This window comes from Osmerus mordax, chromosome 1 (assembly GCF_038355195.1).
Source record: "Osmerus mordax isolate fOsmMor3 chromosome 1, fOsmMor3.pri, whole genome shotgun sequence".
NCBI classification, from domain to species: Eukaryota; Metazoa; Chordata; class Actinopteri; order Osmeriformes; family Osmeridae; genus Osmerus; species Osmerus mordax.
Window position 1 is genome coordinate 17,108,315 of NC_090050.1, and position 22,348 is coordinate 17,130,662.

General features: G+C 46.6%; 1 protein-coding gene across 1 annotated transcript; it reads right to left on the reverse strand.

The window, feature by feature from the left end:
- Positions 1-1,164: 1,164 nt before the first annotated feature.
- slc4a8 (solute carrier family 4 member 8) lies at positions 1,165-21,451 on the reverse strand. The gene is made up of 25 exons (XM_067259525.1): positions 21,407-21,451; positions 13,479-13,560; positions 12,198-12,359; positions 11,468-11,603; positions 10,742-10,902; positions 9,106-9,294; positions 8,493-8,581; positions 7,782-7,939; positions 7,492-7,579; positions 7,251-7,397; positions 6,960-7,060; positions 6,139-6,313; positions 5,909-6,042; positions 5,446-5,691; positions 4,929-5,034; positions 4,588-4,749; positions 4,385-4,498; positions 3,974-4,135; positions 3,477-3,728; positions 3,181-3,249; positions 2,511-2,684; positions 2,173-2,304; positions 1,965-2,068; positions 1,339-1,473; positions 1,165-1,195 (listed from the first exon to the last, which is right to left on the reverse strand). Exons 1-25 carry the CDS (start codon positions 21,449-21,451, stop codon positions 1,165-1,167), a joined length of 3,354 nt encoding a protein of 1,117 aa, XP_067115626.1.
- Positions 21,452-22,348: the final 897 nt, after the last annotated feature.

Below are 22,348 nucleotides of genomic sequence, written 5' to 3' on the forward strand. Positions count from 1 at the left end.
ATCATCAGAACTTATTGTAAAACAGCAATATATTCTCTTACTACATTTTGTATAAAAAAACACTGATCTTATATGTATATATACTTCTATGTGTATATATATATATATATATATATATATGTACTGTATCTACACAAAGTGCAACTACAACGTAAAGGCTTGTTATTCTAGAAGATTGTGCCGGAAGGACTCCTGTCTGGGCACTATCTGGGCTGACACCAGCTGAGACACCTCGCAGCTCACAGGTAAGAGGAATCTCCTTGCAGACGTAGGAGGTTAACCTATGACGGTAGCACGTGTCTAACGAAATGATCTGTCACAACGCAAAAGATGAACCTCAACATCCAAAAAATCTTTTTTGTTCTGTGATCTGGGGTCAGTTATTGCTAATGTTAAGCCTGTTTGCTTTTAGGATATATCACTCTCACACACACACAAACACACACGCACACAAACACACACACTCAAAGACACACACACACAAAGACAAGGTTGTAGGTTTTACGAGTGTAGTGATCCTCTGGGCTTCCCTGACCTTGTACAACAGCTACAGTAGTATCAATACATTCACATACATCCCATACATTCTGAAGATGAGCAACTCATTACATGACCACAGATCATAAAGTATAATTCTTATAGAAATATTGTGATGGCACTCATTCAAGGTAGGTCATTATAGGTCTCTTTCATATTGCACAGAATGAACACAGACATTGTGCACAAAGATAGATCTCTATATTAGTGATCCAGTAATATTCATTCAAATCTAAAAATAATTTTACAAGACCACCACTGAGACCACAGTTATGGCACAGAAAAAAAGGTTATAATATATTAAAATAAGTGACTAACAGTGCTACTGGAAAATCCTGGATTGGAATACAAGGAGTATTCATTATACAGAACTAACTAATGGGTTGGTGTGAGAAATTATTTTGCTCTAGAAGAGGGAGGATTTGTGTGTGAGGTTGTGCTGGGCAGGATGTGCAAGAGCAGCAACAGTGAGGTGTGCTGTGTTCGGAACTCGTAAAGTAGTAAGTGGGTTCAGGAGGGAGTGTGCAGTACCACCGCTGGAACAGAAGGGGGCAGTGGTTTGAGTGTGTGGGTCACAGCCTCAGGAAGTGGGTGGGTCACAGCAGCCTTAGAGAACAGCTTCCACACTCACTGGTCTATGAACTCCAGATCGTCAATCCTGAAACACACACACAGGACGAGAGAGAGAGAGAGATGGACACAAACACACCAAATCAACATTGAGTTGAGAAGAGCACGACAGCCCAGGAGAGGGGACAGAGGGTTCGAAGCGGCAGGGGGGAGCTGTGAGGAGGGCCACACGTCACAACATGGAAGGAGGAGGGCCTTGCCTTTTTAGCGGCCCCTGTGCGTGCGTCCTTTTGGTTGGAGCTGAGGGATTTCCACACGGTGGTTTTAGACATCTCATCAGAAATGTTTATATCAGAGGGGTCACACCTGGGGAGGGGAGGGGCAGAAGGAGAAGGTATGGAAAAGGAGGGGGGGGGGGGGGGTCTGGGATGTTAGTACTCAACAAGCAGTGCTCTTTAGAACCCACCAGGAAGAAACAACACAGACAGACTGACAGACTGACTGACAGACTGACAGACAGACAGACAGACAGACAGACTGACAGACTGACAGACTGACAGACAGACAGACAGACAGACTGACAGACAGACAGACAGACAGACAGACAGACTGACAGACTGACAGACAGACAGACAGACAGACAGACTGACAGACAGACTGACAGACAGACAGACAGACAGACTGACTGACAGACAGACAGACAGACTGACAGACAGACAGACAGACAGACAGACAGACAGACTGACAGACAGACTGACAGGATGACGCTACTTTGCTCTCAGTCTTACCTGCCATCATATTACCAATGAATTAATGTCAGTATATCGTGTGTGCATGCTGTGTGTGTGTGTATTTACCTGGGGTCATGTGTCTTGGGAGATTGCAGGAGCTTGCTTTCCTCCATGGGGATCTGAATTACGGTCTTATCTTCTCCTGCCGGACCCAAGATCTCCTCTGACTCCTATATGAGACACACACATACACACACACACACTCTCAAATTACATGTGTTGCTGGGTACCCCTTGCATGGTGAACACATTTCTAATTGCCGTAAGTGAAGCACCTCCACAACGCTCTTGCAGGCATCATCCAGCCTCTTCTTCTTGCTCTCTGGCATGATATCATCCAGGTAGCTTAGCTCCCTCTTGGAGAAACACAGATCCAGCAGCTTGCGGATAAACACTAAAGCCAGCACCTACATGGACAAGGACAAGGATTATTCAACAAAGCATGGCTTCCCATTGGAAGAATGGCATTTCCTGCCATGTCTTTCAGCCAGACCACTCCCTAGGTACAATGTTGACACTATGTTGCCTAGCTGCAGTGGAGCGTGACACTGCTGCTCAGTGTTGGTGATATCATGACCACACGGGGAAGTGAGTGCGCGTCAGAGGGCCGTACCATCATGGGGAAGACGATGGCGGCGGGGGAGGTCTTGATGACCCACAGCAGCACCAGGCATGTGAGCTGGGTCACAGTGAAGAGGTGCACCTTCCTCAGAGGGACGTGGCGCAGGTAGATGAAGTCTGGCTGGTGCTTGGGCGGCATGCCGAACAACAGGAGGCGGTCATATAGCTAAGGGAAACAAAAGAGGGAAGGAGAGAGACAGATGAAGACACGACGGCTCATCCCATGGGAGATTTTGCACGTTTGAAAAACGAGTGTAATGACATTGAGAAAGACACGGGCAAGAGAGAACATTTCTATTTCTTTTTTATGTAATAAGGAGAAAGTGAGAGGTGATCCAAATGTAATAAAGAGAAGGTGAGAGTGAGAGTAAGGAGACAGCAGATAGCAGGGGACTTGGCCCACTTGAGCTTCTCCCCATAGAGGTTATAACCAGCTTGTAAGTAGGCCAGGAGACCCGAGACCTTAACCCTCACACTGACAGACTAACTACACACCAGAGATCAACTGAAGTTTCCTTTTGACTGTAAACCAGAGAGTCCTAGGACACTAAAAAGTTGTGTGTTGGTGTGTAGTACATGGTACAGTATCCTCATGTGGGTGTGTGTTGGTGTGTAGTACATGGTACAGTATCTGCATGTGGGTGTGTGTTGGTGTGTAGTACCTGGATGCCCTTCAGTGAAGACGCTCCCATGTAAAGGAATACTCCATACAGGACTGGCATTGGGATGAACTGCAACACATGAAAGACACGCCCAGACTCAAACACACACCAAGACTGGCACAGAGTGCGTGTTTGTAGAAATGCTGCACACCTGGGAACACCCGTGAGCAGTACATATGTCTGTGTATGAATCCGGATGGCGTGACAGAGTTTGTGAGTACGTCCCACGAGCAGTGGGGATTGTTCTCAGTGAGGTTAGCGTAGATGTCTGAGCTGAGCCCAGCTTTCAGACGCACCTGCAGAGCCCCGGTCATGAACACGGAGCAGCCCATGAGCAGGAAGATCATGAGGCCGGTGAAGCGCTGCTCTCGGATCCCCAGGAAGCGGGGCTGCTCGCCGGGGGCGGAGCTCTCCGACTCCAGCTTCAGGCTGTTGACGTGGGAGATGGAGAGGACGGTGGCCGCCACGAACCAGGGCAGGCCCATGATGGAGCACACAGCCAGCATCACAGCCACCATCAACAGGTCCAGGTGGTAGCCACAGCCCTTCTGCAGGGGTGGGGACACACACACACTCACATCTGAGACACACAGGCTCCAAAGAGGAGGAGTACAGTATCTGTCTCTCACTCAGAGAGAGGGGGCTGGTCAGGGTTCGACAAGCAAATGAGACTGAATAATCAAATAGCCGAGCTCCTGTAACCAACCACATACAATATTTGAAATTGTACAGTATGAACGTTCTAGGTGAACATGACAGGCTGTGGTCCAGATGTCAGCAGCTAGCAGCTCACCAGCAGTTTGTGCTCCTTGCGGTTGATGATGACAGCAGTGATCTGCTGGTCCATGAAGATGAGGATGGTGCAGAGCAGGGCAGGGATGGCAGCAGCCAGGACCGTCCACCAGGGGTTGTCTCCGATGGGGCTGATCAGCCAGCCACGGTCGTTTCGCGTTGGCTGGTAGAACACACAAACACACACACATGCAGCACACATGGGGGAGAAGTTGAACGGACTATAATATGTCGATAATCATATTGTGGTGCACATATGATTCACAAAGTTCCCATTTTAGTTTTCCATCTTCTCAAAATGAAATATTACAGTAACGTAGGTGTTATACTGTATGTGCACTATTGGAGTCCCAGTAATGCTTCATCAGAGGATATATTACAGTTGCATTGAATGTAAATAAAGATATCCTACCTGAAACTTGCTGGGCACCTGGAGCTTCTGAGTGGGCACTCCAATGCAGTAGTCCAGCAGGACCATGATCACAATGGTCAGGAAGACTGCAAAGTCACTGATCATCGACCTCACCTGAACAAAACAAAACAAATCTATGATATCAATAAATGATATTGCAGGGAAATATTGACTTTCTGACTAGTTGATATTGACAGTCATACTTTGGTTGGGAAGTAGCGGCTGGTCTTGAACTGCTTGAGGAAGCCGGACATCAAGAAGGTGGCAAAAAACAAAATGGCCGACCAGAAGAGCACGTCAGGGGTGTAGGGGCCGTGGTGGCCACACGCTGTGCCCACAAACTGGCCCTGCATGCTCATACACTCCTACATCAAACAAAGAAAGGACATTGATACGTCAAATCCTTAGAAAAAAAAACGAAAAAAGTGTACATACTGTGTGTTCATAACGCTACATAAGATGATGTAATACTGTACTAATATTTCGATGTAATAATGTAACGTGAGACTCTTGTTTCTGTGTTAGTGTGAGTGTGTGTGGTTACCTTGACAGTGAGGTTAGCCCAGGGCACAGTGGAGGCTGTTATGTTCCTCTTACTCCAAAGCTCCAGAGTGGCATTACTGGGCTCTCCAGGCTCTGCACACCGACAGCTACACACACACATGAACGTACGCACACACACACACGCACACACACACACACACACAAAGAAAGAAAGCCCAGGTACATCACAGAGTATTCAATGTGACAGAATCCCACACTGGCATAACCACAGGTATCAGGGCAGTAAGAGCAGCAAGTTCGGTACAGCTGTGGAATTGATGTCAGGATGAAGAGGACACAGAGACATAATCCCAGAGGGAAGCCTCATCTTTGAAGCACAGGCCAGTAAAAAGAGAGCTCTCAGGAGGATGGGGCATTGTAGTGGGAAGTTGTGAAGGATGGAGGGAGGCACGCAGTTGTGTCTGGGCAAGCCTGAGCTTTATTTTTGCACACTTAATGATCTCCGCCCCTCATATAATTGGGGACAATCAACTTCAAGGGGCCGAGGTGGTGCTCACTAGGCCAGTGTGAGCTGGTCCAGGTTGCTGTGTGAGTTGATGGGGTAGAGCTCTCCCAGGTGGATCAGCTTCTCCAGCGCCTCGTAGATGAAGATGAGGCAGATGAGCGAGGCGAAGGCCTCCTCCGTGAAGCGCGTGATGTAGCACACCAGCGAGCTGGCGTCCGTGGCGACCAGGACCAGGCACAGGAAGGCCGTCCACAGGCCGATACACGTCCTCAGAGACAGGTAGGACAGGCCGTAGTCCCTGACACGGAGAAAGGGGGGAGAGAGACAGGCGAGACAGGGGGGAGAGAGACAGGCGAGACAGGGGGGAGAGAGACAGGCGAGACAGGGGGGAGAAGAGCAGTCTTTCATATGTTTCAGGAACAAAGGAATTTGATCCTACAAATCCAAGGCGTGAAGAACTACTATTGCAAAGTTCTGGATATCATGTGGAGTATGGGAATGCAGGAAGCACTGACTTGCAGAACTTGTAGAGGATCTTCTCAAAGACCAGCACAGGGCCTGTGCTCCCCAGGATGGTGAGGGGCTGACCAGCGAACAGGGAGTAGGCTACCCCTGTCATAGAAGCACCCAGCAGAGACTCGATGGCACTCTACAAACACACAGCAGGACAGATCCAGTATTATGTGTTGTACACATTCACAGTATCATAGTGTGTGTGTGTGTATGAGTGTGTGTGTGTGCTCACAATGCACCCATCGGTGGCCTCTCCGAGCAGTCCTCCGAAGGTGATGACCGGGGACATGCAGGCGCAGTAGAGGAACAGGAAGGAGGCGACACACTGCAGGTTAATGCCGTCTCTATAGTCACTCAGGTAGAACGGAGCCTTCCTCTTGATGTCCAGAATCAGACCTCCAAACAACCTAACCAGGAGGAGCGGCAGGGGTCATGACAGCCACAGGGTGTGTGTGGAGGAGAGAGCAGCAGAGGGTGTGTAGAGGAGAGAGCATCAGGGTGTGTAGAGGAGAGAGCAGCAGAGTGTGTGTAGAGGAGAGAGCAGCAGAGTGTGTGTAGAGGAGAGAGCATCAGGGTGTGTAGAGGAGAGAGCAGCAGAGTGTGTAGAGGAGAGAGCAGCAGAGTGTGTGTAGAGGAGAGAGGAGCAGGGTGTGTAGAGAGAGCAGCAGAGTGTGTGTAGAGGAGAGAGCAGCAGAGTGTGTGTAGAGGAGAGAGGAGCAGGGTGTGTAGAGGAGAGAGCAGCAGAGTGTGTGTAGAGGAGAGAGCAGCAGAGTGTGTAGAGGAGAGAGCAGCAGAGTGTGTGTAGAGGAGAGAGCAGCAGGGTGTGTAGAGGAGAGAGCATCAGAGTGTGTAGAGGAGAGAGCAGCAGAGTGTGTGTAGAGGAGAGAGCAGCAGGGTGTGTAGAGGAGAGAGCAGCAGAGTGTGTGTAGAGGAGAGAGCAGCAGGGTGTGTAGAGGAGAGAGCAGCAGAGTGTGTGTAGAGGAGAGAGCAGCAGTAAGCACCAGTTGAAAGTGAGCCTGTAAGGTCTGTGGTGATGCAGAGCGGCCGTCTTACCTTCCTGTTCTCTGCAGCTCAGGACCGTGATCCTCAGCATGGAGCTCCTCCTCCACCAGGCAGGTGGTGCCGTTGGGAACACCCGGCATTTTCCTCTTCTCCTACACATGCACACACAAACACGCAGACAAATCATTACATTACTACCTCTTTCAAATGCAACTGAAAGCAATGTATGAAGTCTGTATAACCTTTTTACACACTGTATTGTCAAGTCACATTTCAATCGGTGAGAGCAGTGAGTGTTCAGGACTCTGACATGTCATACAATGCCCAAGCTGTCAACGTCACCTGGGAGGGGACGTTCTTGGGGGGCTCGATGCGTATGGAGGGGTCCCACTCCCCAGGGGGCAGCACGGTCACCTGGTCCAGGAACTCGTCTATCCCAGCCAGCAGGTCCTCTCGGTCCTTGGCCTTGTAGGCCACGTCATGGAAGATCTACCATGGAAGCACAGCACTGCTTAGGAGAAGATCTGGTGGGACGGGGGAAATATGGACGGTGGGACTGAAGTCATGAGGGAGGGGCCCTTGCCTCGTCTGTCATGATGGTTGCCATGGAGCGGCCAATCTCGTGGTATTGCTGAGCTTTTCCATCCTGGCCCAGGAGGATGAACAGGAACCTTTCAGTATGGTCAGAATGACTAGAATCATACTCTGTAACTCCTCGTAATAACTATAATCAGCATTATGATGCATCAGGTAAAAGAACAGATTACATAAATCCATAAGCATGTACTATAGCGACTCACACGCCCCTTTGTTTCAGATTCCCCTCCCCCCGAGACACACACACAATCCGGTCTCTCTTCCTCCCTCCTGTACCTGGTAGGTATGGGGACCTCAGTGAGGCCAGTGAGCAGCACAGCGGGAGACAGGCGGACGAAGGCCACAATGGGTCTCTCCAGGAAGTCCAGCTCTCCCACCAGCACATTAGAGGCCTCCGCTCCTGTGGGGATCTTCTTCATGAAGTGCATGTCCACCTGGCGAGAGAGGAAGGCTGACTTCCACTCACTGGGAACTCTTTCTAACACCACAGGATCCATGCGTGTTTTGCCAGATGTTTATTTCACACTCTGTCTGTTTCTGGTGGTGTGTGTGCATTGGTCTGTGTGTGTGTCAGTTATTTTGACTTTTATTTCCCTCAAAATCATAATGTTTCTATACTGTCTCAGGTCTGGGACCAGATGCACCCTCTGGAGCTGCAGACTCAGCTATCTGATCTGGATGCAACCACAACCACCCACAAAAAAGTATTCATTCATAATTATTTCAACTTCCATGTTCATTTCCCCTGCTGGACCCTAGGCGGTGATGAGTGACCCAGATGGTCTTTGGGTGGCGCTGCAGATGTGTTAGCCCTTCAGGCCCTTCAGGCCCTCACCCCCTTCCCCCTCACACTGACACACACACAGTAGCCTGTCATGCTGTTGAAACGGACACACCAAGACCAGCACTAGTCTAGTGGATCATATGAAGGCTGCTCCATGCAGGGTACACATGGAGAGAAGTGTGTGTGAGGCCTGAGTAGGTTACCTTGCTAAGGTCTACCTGGGCACTGTCTGGGTTGGCCCCATTCTTCACCTCTACGCTGGTGGGAGGAGGCTGGGGAGAGACAGCAGGACCTGTGGATGAGGGGAGGGTGTGTATGTGTGTGGGTGTAGGGGAGGGTGTGTACATGTATGAGTGTGTGTGTGTGTGTGTGTGTGTGTGTAGGGGAGGGTGTGTATGTGTGTGAGTGTGTTGGGGAGGGTGTGTATGTGTATGAGTGTGTGTGTTTGTGTAGGGGAGGGTGGGTATGTGTGTGTGTAGGGGAGGGGTTGGGAGGGTGGTTGGGGTGAGTACAGCAGACTCAGTACATTTCCTCTGCACAGTTGGTCCACTGCCAAGAGACTGAAACAATCCATAAAATGCTGCAATCTTTATTCTGTCAATACAGTCCATCTGGTGGGAACAATTAAATAGATTTGAGGTTGACGGGCAAGCTACAGTGCCCATGTGACATTTCTGTTAGGTGTTCTCTGATCCTCTGTCTGTCACCCTTTAGGGTCTACCTGTCTCTATCTCTGTCACACCTATTCCCGATCCTGTCAGCTGGGTTAAGGTTAAGGTTAGGTTCACCCCCCCTCCCCCACATCTCTCTACCTACCAGCCTTGTCCATGTTGTGGGGCTCTGACTGCTTGCGGCCGGCATCGGCGAAGGAGCGCACCATGGGGATCAGGTTGTTCCTCTTCTTCTCGTTCTGGTGGTGGTGCCTCTTCAGGAGCGCCTCGCGCACCTTCACACGCACGCTGTCGTCCAGCTCGTGGGACGCCTCCTGGTGGTCCAACACCATGTCTGCAGCACCAGGACATGCCACTCATCAAGTCTCATGCTCCACCATTCAGTAGAAACTGTCCCCGGGCGGGCACGTCACCCTCCTGTTCAAACTGGCAAATCTCTAACAAGGGCTACTACTCTACTCAGTAACTCAATCGTATGTCATGTGGTAAGACAGCGGAATGTGTCAATACACCTTGGGAAGCGTGCCGAAGGAAATGCCTCCACAGATGTTGTGTGTCCTTGGTGAACTGCAGGATGCTTGTGTGTGTGTGTGAATATGTGCATGTGTTTGAGTGTGTGTGATTTAACCAAAGACATTTTCTGTGATAAAAATCCCTCCATATTTCTTCTGCATCCACTCCCCGCCTTTCCGTCCTCCTGTCTTCCCAAGGCTGAACCTGCTGAGTCAGGAGTGAATCACTGCTCCTCGCTCCCTTTCTCATGCCCCATCTCTCCATCATTCCTCCTTAATCAATAACACTCCCTTTCACCTTGGCCGTAATATACACACACACACACACATACTATGGGGCTGGCTGTAATTCTGAGCACACCTGAAGGCCATTGAGTACATTTCCAATTCCAGTCTCAACTGCTCTGCTAACATAAGCAAGGACACAGACAGGAAGATGAAGTGAAGCAGTCCTCCGCAGTGTCTCATCCCCTTCGAATGGAAAAGTCATACCTACTTCAACTTTACATCTGCTCGTCATTGCCTCGTTTGTCTCTTATTTGATTCGATCTCAACTTTTGCTTCTCTCTCTCTCTACCTCCTTGTCTATCCCCTTGTCTAGGCCTCGGCCTCTCTCTAATCCCTCGTGAAGAGAGTGGACGTGACAGGTGCGGGTGGCAGGTGTCACATGGAGAGGAGGAAGAGAGGAGAGGGATGAGGGAGGAGAGTCTGCCCTTCAGTCTGTGCACCTGTCTGTCACCTTTAGTCCACCTGTTTAACCATCAGGAAGGTCAGACTGACTGACAGGCGGAACTGTGTGTGTGTGTGTGTTAGAGACAGCAACAGTTTACTTCTCCAGTCCACCAGGGAGTTTGTGTATTGTCTTCTGAAGATGCTTTGAAAAGCTACAGTAGCAGTGAGTCACCATAGAGTAACACACCTGATGCAGGTAGTGGGGTACTGATTTTCTGAAAGCTTGTGGGTTTAGATTAGGTATTGTACTAGTTGGTATGTCTTATCTTGTAATAAGATGTGCTGGATGAATCTTGTTAGCGGCGGTAGTTTTAGTTGCTGTGGTCATTTGAATTTCCCTCCATTTTCTAAACCGAAGTTTTTAATAATTTAAAGGGCTTTTGGGCTGTGGCAGAGTATTACAATTTTCACATGGGCATATAACATAGCTCCACATTTTCCAATAATGTATAACACTATGATTATTGATGATATATGATTATGATTTGAACATTTCCAGTGTATGTTAAGTGTGCACTCAGTGTGTGTGCGACTGACCTGCGATCTCCTCGATGCTGTTGGCGTGCATGTCCAGCAACACACTCCCGTTGATGAGACAGCTCCTCAGCTCAAACAGGCTGTGAAGGGAGAGGGTGGCCACATAGGGCTTACTCCAGCGCTCCCCCCCGTCCTCCACATCCTCCTCAAACTTCAGCCACCTGGAGGGGGGCAGGGGACGGGGCAGGGGACGAGGCAGGGGACAGGGGACGGGGCAGGGGATGGAGCAGGGGACGGGGCAGGGGATGGGGCGGGGCAGGGGACGAGGCAGGGGACAGGGGACGGGGCAGGGGATGGAGCAGGGGACGGGGCAGGGGATGGGGCGGGGCAGGGGACGAGGCAGGGGGCAGGGGACGGGGCAGGGGATGGAGCAGGGGACGGGGCAGGGGATGGGGCGGGGCAGGGGACGAGGCAGGGGACAGGGGACGGGGCAGGGGATGGAGCAGGGGACGGGGCAGGGGATGGGGCGGGGCAGGGGACGAGGCAGGCGGATGGGGCAGGGGATGGGGCAGGGGATGGGGCGGGGCAGGGGACGGGGCATGGGGACGGTAGTGAGAGATGAGCACCAAGATTCACAAATAACCAAGAATGAATGTCCTACAGTTTCAGAAGCAAAAAGAAGAACGGGGATGCATGACACGGTATTTCAGAGATGCAGATGTTAAACCCTCACTCCAGGGTGCTGGATGCATGAGCGCCCAGCTGGGAGAGCCAGCAGTGTCTGACCTGGCTGTCTCCTTCCACTCGGCATCTTTGCCCTCCTTCACACAGATCTCATCCAGCTCTGTGAACAGCTCGTGGGTCACATGCTCTGCGTCCTCCTCTGTCCCCAGGATGAACTGCACCCTCTGAGAGGGCGTGTCTGGGGAGAGATGGAGGAGAAGGAGAGGCCGGTGGGAGGGAAGGAAAGAGGAGAATGGCAGGGAGGTTATGTTGTGGGAGAACGAGAATCATTGTATAAATATCAATAAAGTCTTACAGGTTTTTACTGACTTGTTTGATGGAAAAAGTATTGATCGTTAGCTTCACTGTTGTTGATTGGCTGGTGACAGACGGTGTACTTACAATTTTTTTCCCATTGACAAATCTCGGTCATACACACACACACACACACAAACAGTCATTCATACTGTGTGTTTGAGTGACTTCCTGCTCTGGGAGGCTAATTAGCGGGGTTGTCAATTGAAGCCTGCAGGGCTGGCTGCATGTGTGTGTGAGTGTGAAATGGATGGATGGATTCGAGCCACTGCCCTGGCCTGAGGCTGCATCGACACAGTGCACAACCACTGCCCTCTATCATAACTGAAACATGGACTTACAGTTTAGGCTAGCCTGCACATACGCATGACCAAACACAGTTTTCTAGAAATGTTCAAGACATAAAATGCAGTCCTTCAATAGTCCCTTTCACAGAGTGATTCATTGTGCTATTGTATTTCTGAGTTCTATGTTCTACCATGAGAAGACGAGAGTGCTTCTCCCTCCGCCTCCTGCGGCTGGCTGGGAGTGCTGCTGGTCCGCCTCTCTTTCTTGCGGTGGCGCGAGCTGTGGGGCCGGTGGTGGCGGTGACTCTGCCTGCCCATGGGCATATGCACCCCCACAAACAGAGTCCTGTGGCCTGGGCCAGAATAAAGTAGAAAGGGAAGAGAGGAGAACTTCTACTGATGAAGTATTCTAAAAAACATGTTTACCTTGAGCACATATCCGTTTCTTTTTTTATTCATGGAGAGTGAGAGAGAGAGAGAGAGAGAGAGAGAGAGAGAGAGAGAGAGAGAGAGAGAGAGAGAGAGAGAGAGAGAGGTGAGAGAGGGGGGGAAGGATGGAGGGAGAAATAAAGCATGGGATTAAGGCATAGGAATAGGAGGAAGGAGCAGAGCAGTGTGGAACGTGAGGGGTTTATGGGTCTAGTCCTTACATCAGCACATCACAGTGAGGGAGCAGTAGAGAGGGAGGACAGAGCAATGGCCAAGAAAAAGCATTTAGGATCCTGTATGTCTGATACATTTAGATATAGCACCGAGAGAAAACAGCACGTGTACAAATAACATTTACAGTTCAAAAATACAACCACCAGTAAAGCAGCCGACCCTGTTACAGTAATCTAGCCAATATCTGTTAGGCAAACATTTATGAATTAAACATATTGCACCAGGGCTTCGGCAGACACGTGTTGCAAAGTTGTGTGTGTGTGTGTGTGTGTGTGGTATGTGTCTGTGTGAGAAAGTGTTTGTGTGTGAATGAAAGTGGTGTGCCTGTGTGTGAATTAGGAAGTGTTCACTGAATTACAGTGACCAGACAGCTGCTGACAATAACAAAAGCAGACCAAATCTTCTGACAGTATATTTGGGCTGGGGAGAAACCAGAACTACTGTGCTGGATGCACACCAGCCAGACCATTCATCTATGGGTAGTGGGAATATGTGCTACTAGTGTGTGTGTGTGTGTGTGCTCTCCCTCAGCGATGACAGATTAGGCCCCCACTGGTATTCTCAAGTGTACCTGGAAGATGCATTATTAATCAAATACTCCATGAATGACATGGGCACTTTCTAGATCACAAAGGTGGTCTTGAATGCTGTATAGCCTCATGAAAGATGCAACAACACAAACATGAGCTCGCCTGTCTGGCTGGACACACACTCACAGAGAGAGAAAGAGAGAGAGACAGAGGGAGAGAGATTTATTAACTTATTAAGGAGACAAAGCTGGTCTGTGAGGTCAGGTTTCTGGTACTCACCCTCCAGCTCTTCCTTCTCATAGTGGATGTTGAGGACTGAGCTGGTCCCCCCCTGGTCTACCACCACCTCCTCATCAGGTCTCTGAAGAAGCCACACACACAGACAGGAAAGAAATGACTCAAACCCAACCGTGAAAATACGGATATTATATGGATATATATATATATATGCGTGTATTACATGTTGTTTTACAGTCCTCCTCACAAACACGCACACACATACGGCAGGAACAGCCAGCCATGATGAAGAGCTATGTTCTGTAGAAGGTCATTATGACCAGAGAAAACCACTCTAGGAAGTTATTAAGAGCCTGGAACCAGAAACCCATAATTGAGATCCTATTATGGAAAGGCATCAAAGCCTTCATACTGGGCAGCTCTGAGAAAGAGAGACACACACAGAAAGTGCAAATCAGAGATAATGCAAATCTAGGCTAGTCTATGGCTACAATTCCTACCAGTGAGAGATGGACTTATTACAGACAGACTAGTCTCAGACACCAAGGGAATCATAAGAAAAAAACACACTCTAGAGTGGCAATCAAGTTGATGTTTTCCGTACTTCTCTTTAAGAGTGTAACTAATAGAATGAGTGAGAGAGACAGAGCGAGAATAAGACAGAGACAGAGTATAGTTCAGCTCTAGAGGAGTCATGGGTATTCTGACGTTTCCCCCCATGATGACGTACACAGTACAGTAGGCTGTGGGTGTGGGCGGTCTGCGCGGCACACAGGAGACTAACAAACACATCTGTCTCCCAGGAGTTGCACTGATCTCTATCTAGTCATTACGATTCCTGTTCTATCCATTTTATAGCACCCTTTATTTTTCCAATAATGTATTCAATCCAGTCTACAGTAGCAAATTGCACTAGATATTATTGATATTTTAATCACCATGATTCAGTGCTCTGCCATCAAGTGTTCAACCTCATGTAGAGGGGTTTATGTAATAATCTGGTTTGCTACGATGCACTATTAGCTCAGTTGCAATAGCTGGGTGGTGAATTGTGTAGGTGCGGGTCTGTCATGACTATGCTTTCATACTACCCGCTCCTCTCCCATAGTAATGCAACCTTTGACAGACCTGTGGCAGTACACACACACACTGAGGTGTAAATAAAGCTCTCATGAATATGGATGCTTCCTCCTACTCTACATGGAGACAAGTGTGTGAACATGCGCTCAGGGCTAGCATTCAGAGGACCAAGGGGGGCAGTATGTATACCATGTGTCTGTGTGTGTGATAAGAGACACAAACAAGACATAAGTGTGTTAGTAAGGAGAAGTGTGTGTAAAGTGAGTACTATGTTGGAACTATGGGTTTGGGTCAGGAATCAAGGTTACGTAGTCTATTTAAGTTATATTTGCAGAAAATATTTAGGTTGAGCCAACTCTTTTTGACTGGCCAGCCAGTGAAATGACCCCATCCGGTTATTATTGGACAATCCCATGTCAATACTATTGACCGAGACCAAAGCACTATGAACAACACACACAAGCACAAAAGGCCACAATAAGCTACAATCAGATAAGAGTCATGCAGTGGCGGCTGGTGAAAATTATTCTAGGTGGGGCTGTGAAATATTCCGTCAATTCAGTAACCATCCTAATACAAATGAACACAAACTGCAGGATACAAGTGCTCTGAGAAATAGTAATTATTTAAATAATGCACACAGCTATAGGCAAATGTCCACATTTGTGGACAATAAATATCATTACACTCAGTTCAGAAATATTGAAAACCAGACTTCTGGACACTTGAGCCACTCTCCCTGGTATTATTAGGAAACACAACACAACTATTACTGTAAGACTAAATATTAAGGATGTATAGATTCATTTAACACAATCAATTATCTTTGATAGAACGTGCCTGTTCTTATCCATTCTTCGTTGTGTTTCCTCACCCCAATCCGGTGACCTTCGTCCAGTTGTGTAGCGATATTGTCTCTGCCTAGCATGGCTAGCTTGATTGTATTCTCCATGTGTGCCTTTGTACATTTGTGTCTTTTTATTTCATCAGATAAATGTTTCATGTCCTTAACTCCTGTAACAGTCCATGCTGTATCTGTTCCAAACATTTTAAAAAGCAAGCACGGGAAGCAAAATAAGGCATTGACATGACTGCATCCAGCTAGCCAGGCCTTTCTGTTGTACCATTTGCCGAAGAAACCTCTCGTGTATGATTTAGCTCTACCCTTTTCGCTCGCCTGTTGAGTAATTTTGATGTCAGTTTGATCTGGGCCAAGCTCTTTTATTATTATTTTCTCCACTAAAGTTCTCCTCTCAAAAGGACTTTGGAGAATATATCTGACAGAATTTGAGAACGGCTGAAGTTTGGTGTATTGAGTGATTCATTTTCAATAATGTAAAGTAGGCCTACAGTTGCATAATCATGTGTGTGTGCGAGTGTGTGTGTGTGATCTCCGGAGGCACCTTAGATCCTAAATCATGGACATAACCTAATCAGGATCTCTCTGACAGCCTTGATGGATCACAGTAACTCTGCAGCCAGGCCAGCCTTTCAGCATCTGGCATGGCATACAGTATGTTTGTGCTTCCTCTTTAAATGTGTCTGCGTGTGTGGACCCAATTCAACAACTCCCTACACCAGTGCTTGCGCAAACACTGGCTTTTTACTGTAATTGGCAATCTAAATATCAAGTCAGCACACAGTATTTTGAACTACTACTCTGAGTTGAGAGATGAAGCTTAAGATGGAGATCCTCTTTCTTAACCCACGTTATTTGTTATTGTAGCTCTTGTAGCTTCACAGGTGTGTATTTCAGCGTGCGTATCTGTGTGTGCATATCCACAATGTGTATTGTATCGGAATACAGGATTCTCATAGATTTTGCTAGTTTCACGGGCTGGCCCGATAAACATCAGTAATGTACAGTCATTTGACTCGCTAGGAAAAGGACTTCAGAATAAATCCTGTACCACACATCTTTTTTGAGTTATGAACTGGGATGAAAGGGAACTTTGTATGACGAAGAGCAAATGAATGCAGAAAAAATCTTTTTTGGGTGACCCGATATTGCATTCAAATTCAGACCTCAGTAAATCCTCATGCGGGGGTGCTGCATTTTCCTCACACTTTGAACGGTCTGTCACAAAACTCTCTCTCTGCCCTTGTACTTCCACCTCAGGCAGCCTGCATGCAGCAGTGGTTTGGTGAATTATGGCTGCTGTTCAATCTGTGGCCTGGGTTGTATGCTGGATAATCAGCTGCACTAGGACTGGATCCTGTGCTGGACAGCAACACACAGACGCACACACCCAGAGAACAAGCTACTAAAAGCTTTTAGTCACAGAAAAAAAGGCCATTAGATCTCATCAATTTCTTCGATTCTGTTGAGTGCAAATGAAGGGGAAGAGTATGAGAATGGATCAGTGTCCTTTTAGGGTGGCAGGGGACCAGGGAGGGAACCAGGAAGCTGGGTACAGGATACATATTAGAGACTAGGACGACACAATATTGACATTACAGAACCTCAATGGTGCACTCATAAATGAACACAGATATCAGACCTAGTTTGACAAGTGTGGGTTTGGCCACAGCTCATTAACGTTACTGGCTAAACAGCATGCTCACTGTATTTGCTGTCATTCAGTTATTTGCTAAGAGGGTAATGGGTTAACCTCTAGTGTCCTTTTATGAGGCCAAACTAATTAAAGAAAAGCCCAAAGGGAATCTGAGGTGCAACTTGCTTACTTGCATCACCTAGGTGCTGAATGCATGTGATTGAAATGTTTTTCAAATGCACAGAAATCTTTCATGGCTTCCTGTAGTAAACAGATTACAATCCAGTATTCAGATTTTCTTCAGGAATGTCCTAAATGACAAAAAACAAAAGTATTTTTCCGAACATGTTATGTACATCAGAAGCAAACATTACCATCTGACCAGACAGTCTAGTCTAGGTTATCTCAAAGACAAATCTCCTTAAATCTACTGTCATTTACAGAGCCATTACTGAATGGAATTCTTTTCCAGATCACATTATTAAAACAAATGCCAGTGCCATTTTCAAGAAAACAATCCCAAAAATAAGTTATGGAATTAAATGACTGACAAAACAGTGGATGATTCATCTTGTTTCCTGATGTATTTATTTTTATAAATTTTTCTTTTGGGTTTTATTTTTGGATCTTTGTCAAGCATATGTCGACTGAATGAATAATTGTATATATTTGGAAGTTAAAGGTATGTTTTTTGTATTGGACCCCAGGAAGACAGTCAGCAAATGGGGATCCTAATAAATAACAAAATACAACACACCCTAACCTCCACCTCACCCCCCAAGGCCCATCACAGCTGCAGCACCTAAGGGAGCATGACTACATAGACAATTTCCACGCATCTTATGACACCACGTCCCGCTGCTCCAAGCAATTAAATGGTTTGCTGTCCTTGAGTTTCTAACGCGCTAACTGCTGCTGGTAGTCACATGCCGCAAACACACGCCAACACACACAAACACACACACACTCCCTCATTATTTAATAATGCATATCAAGGCTAGGACAACAGCATTTTCTATAACCTATTGTAGCTGTGGTCTTGAGGCACTGGCTAACAGGACAGCTATGTCTCAAGGATCTTGAATCTTTGATCACTATTGTAAGCTTATGATGCAGAACGTAATGTCTAAGGATTAAAGAAATGAATTTCAGATTACTTGAATAAATCTGTTATATGACTAAATATGATGAGTGGGTTCCTTTTGTGAGGATGTCTGTCATTTCCATATTATATGTTGACATTTGATATGTAAATTACGGCTGGATGCATAATGAAATGCAAATATTAAGATTATGCAATATGAAACAATTCTGCTCAATACATATGGGCTGGACTCCAAGGCATGGCAATCATCAAGTTGATCGATGCCAAATTCAACCCAAACCAAGGGAGGGGATATTAATTTGTGGAGGACAGAAAGTGATTCCTCTGGGAAAGGATGAGGCAGCATGATGTATCTAACGAGGCCTGAGATAAAGAGAGGATGACTGCCAGCACCCATTAGAGCCTCCCAGCCTCATCTGCTCTACTGACTCTACTGCCATCCCCTTCAGTATCAGGGCAGACATATACACACACACACACACCAAAGTAAGTGAAACTAAATACAAAGATTACAATACCCTAATGAGTAGAGACAAATCTGCTACAACCCTGTTGAGCATCATCACACATCAGGAACAACCAGGTCTCAGGAATGTTTAAAATTGCAATTACCTATCTTACAGTACACCTATTATACTCATCTACGTATACTCTTCAATGTTTGTATTATACTACTATACTTCCGTGCCCACTTCTCTCATCTCATTTCCCTATTCCTTTCCTTCTTCTGCTATTCTTCCTCTTTACATTCCCGCCCTCCCTTTCCTCTGCTCCCTCTTCTCTCCCTACAGCAGCACACTGAGCTGACAGCAGTGTTACAGATCCTGACTCAGACAACTGGGCCTGTCACTTCCAGGCTGGCTTGTGTGTGTGAGGGGCCGCAGGGGCACCCAGCTGGCTGCTGCTACTGCTATTATTACTGCTACTGCTGCTGCTACTACTGCTGCTACTGCTATTGTTACTGCTACTGTTGCTGCTGCTACTGCTGCTGCTATTGTTACTGCTACTGTTGCTGCTGCTACTGCTGCTGCTATTGTTACTGCTACTGTTGCTGCTGCTACTACTGCTGCTATTGCTATTGCTATTGTTACTGTTGCTGCTGCTGCTACTGTTACTGTTACTGCTGCTGTTACTGTTGCTGCTGCTGTTACTGTTGCTGCTGCGGTTACTGTTGCTGCTGCTGTTAATGTTGCTGTTACTGTTGCTGCTGCTGTTACTGTTCCTGCTGCTGTTCCTGTTGCTGCTGCTACAGTTAATGTTGCTGCTGCTGTTCCTGTTGCTGTTACTGCTGCTGTTACTGTTGCTGCTCCTGCTGTTCCTGTTGCTGCTGCTGTTACTGTTGCTGCTCCTGCTGTTCCTGTTGCTGCTGTTACTGTTGCTGCTGCTGCTACTGTTCCTGCTGCTGTTCCTGTTGATGCTGCTGTTACTGTTGCTGCTACTGAGACTACTACTGCTTCTGCTGCTGATATTACTGCTACTGCTGCTTCTGCTTAACAAGGTTTTGGCAATGGTGGAGTGGGTACATATTAGAGAAACATTTTGGTCTCTATATTGTTCTCTCTTTCGCTCTCACTTTGCCCCCAACTAACCTATTTTTGTTGATTCGTTGGCTGTTTTCATGATAGAATTGTACTGCAGTTTTGCTTGTTTACCACGCTTCTCCACAGACACAGGCACTTTCTGAACATTGCTTGCCATGTGTTTATTATCAATTAGATGCCCATTTACAAAACACAAGGTTTTACCTTGGTCAATATTGGGTCACCTCTGTAACATTCAGGCTAAACCTAATAGTAGACAAAAAGCTCTGGGACAATACAGGGACTAGGTGTCAGAGAGCAAGAGGGGTGATACAGTACATCCATGCCTTTAATATTGTCCCTCTGTCTAAATTCATTGCCGCTCTCCCAGGACACCACATACTGTCCTTTCTGGTCAGTCTGACTTTAATCGAGTCTCCACGTCAATTTAAACAAACATTATCATAACAAGAATATCATACAAGCAGGTTAACCTCACAAAGAAAATAAGATCACATGGATGGTAAGACATCCTGTTTAGGAAGGACGCTCCTTGATCTATCAGCAAACATATTTTACATTGACCACTTAAATTGGATCTGTTCTCAATTTCGCGTCAGCAACAAGCACGTAAACATAACCTACTGTATGTTAGTGCCATCCATGTTATATGTGCAGTACTTAATTACTGGTAACAAGTTACTGATCCTGTGTTTTCATCACCTTCTCCTGACTTCAAGCTTAAGTGTGTTCTTCCACAGCATTTCTTGCTCCGAACTGCGTATCTTGTCAGGTGACCACGCTCAGATTGATCCCGTATTGAAACATGAGGCTATATTTTTCATGTTAATGCATAAGCGACATTTAGTGAATGTCGCCATCTCCATACTTAAAAATATCACAACGAAAAAGGGTCTTTATTTGACCATTGTAACTGCGAAATCGCGGTGTTTAATGGAATCAGGATGGCGCCAAGGTCATTTGAGGGTAATTGAGAACATTTTGTAAACAAGTGTTATCAGACCAAATTAATTTATACATGAACTTGATAATGCTACAACATATTGCTGCACTGTTAAATATCACATTGAAAACAAGCACGTTGACATTAAATTCTGCCTTTTCTGTTTATATTTATTAATACAGACCTCAGTCAATTATAGCTTGTAGACTCCGCTGAATAAACGAAAACAACGATGTTGTCTATTAGTGATACTCAAAATATTTCCCAGGTAACGTGGCTATTCACTTATTCCTTGTGTCCTGTAACATGCATGACATCCCTAAACATGCATGACAGCATTGAACTCCTAATTTCTACACTTGTTTACAGCTGTATAGTACAGTTCTCCACTGAGGATTCCACACGTGCTTACCTTTTAGAATAACACTACACCGGGCAAACTGTATCCCGTGGATCAATATGAGGTGGTATTTGTTGACAAATCTTATTCATACCAAAAAATCTGTCTGTTGAACCATCATGACAAATTAACATGGCAGGAATATCATATTCATGATTTCGTAGTAGGCTATGCTACAATTGGTACATGGACATTGGAAACTTTATTAACCGCGTGTGGGAAATGAAGATAATAATTGTGACCATTTTAGAATAAACCTTCAGGATTTAAAATAGCTAAATATTAGGTTAAGGCTGGCAGGTAGGCTACTTTTAATTACATCACCAAGCATTCATGTGTTTAGCTCTTAAGCTCTCTTACGCTCTAATAGCCGTGGCTAAGTTCTGATGAGTAAACAGTACCCTACCTGGTAGCTTAGCATGCTTTCGGGGTCTTTGATTCCGGCAGGCATGACAGGTGCCGTTTGACCTGTTCACAGAGTCAAAAGGTAAGGCTTGTAGCCAAGACGGCTGCAAGGTGCTCACTCTAGCTTGGTTGTCAGAAAGCTGTTTATGAAGCTGTCATGCATTGGAAACAGTTCTTGTAGATTCTCTCAGCCACATATCAAAAAACCTTTCCAAACGAATTCAAGAATCCTCGTGTTCCGTAATGGTAGCTTCAAGTCCCGATCCGCGCGCTCTTCATGCTCTCCTCTCTTTTTTGGTCCTAGTTGAGGAGAGCTGGTCTGGATGCTGCAAGCATCACGCCTCTCTCAACCAATAGGAATACAAGACAGACTGGATTGCGACGCATTGCTGTTGCTGAACTGATAATATAGAATTATCAACAGTATAGACTAGTATAATGGAATTCTAACAGAAGCATGATATCAGCTAATTTACCTGTTAACACTAGGGGATAGTGTTACAATGCTAGTGAATAGTGGCCCTTTGTGGCGTTGGTGTATTGGGCACATTTTATTTCGCCACAAGGAAGGTTTGCTTGAACAGACTCACTTGTCTTGGTGAAAACCTTTGCAAGGATGCCATCTAGTGGAAAATGTCTATCAAACTGGTTTTATGATTAAGCATGCAATTAGAAAACATATCAAGCCTTCGTATTTTACAAAGCTCGTCAGACAGTGGGTAATGATAACGCATATGCTCGACGGGTGTATCGTATCAAGTCCTGTCGAGAGAAACAGATGACTCAGAGTGCTGCGTCTGCGCAGGTTTGCATTCACTCATGTATTACAAGAGCTTATCACCTACAGGTTCAACTAAAATGCGATCCGGTTTCTTTTTACGCATGGCTGGTTGGTAGGCTACATTTTAGTCTGCATGGCGCAACAAGTCTCCTAGGGACAGTT

Bases quoted from the DNA above. Each gene is read 5' to 3' on its own strand.
- slc4a8 (XM_067259525.1), bottom strand. From the start codon at position 21,451: ATGCCTGCCGGAATCAAAGACCCCGAAAGCATGCTAAGCTACCAG. The intron at 12,360-13,478 runs GTGAGTACCAGA...ATTCTGGCCCAG, and splicing joins TGAGAAGGAAGAGCTGGAGG to GCCACAGGACTCTGTTTGTG. The intron at 1,474-1,964 runs GTAAATACACAC...TCCCCTCCCCAG, and splicing joins CCCAAGACACATGACCCCAG to GTGTGACCCCTCTGATATAA.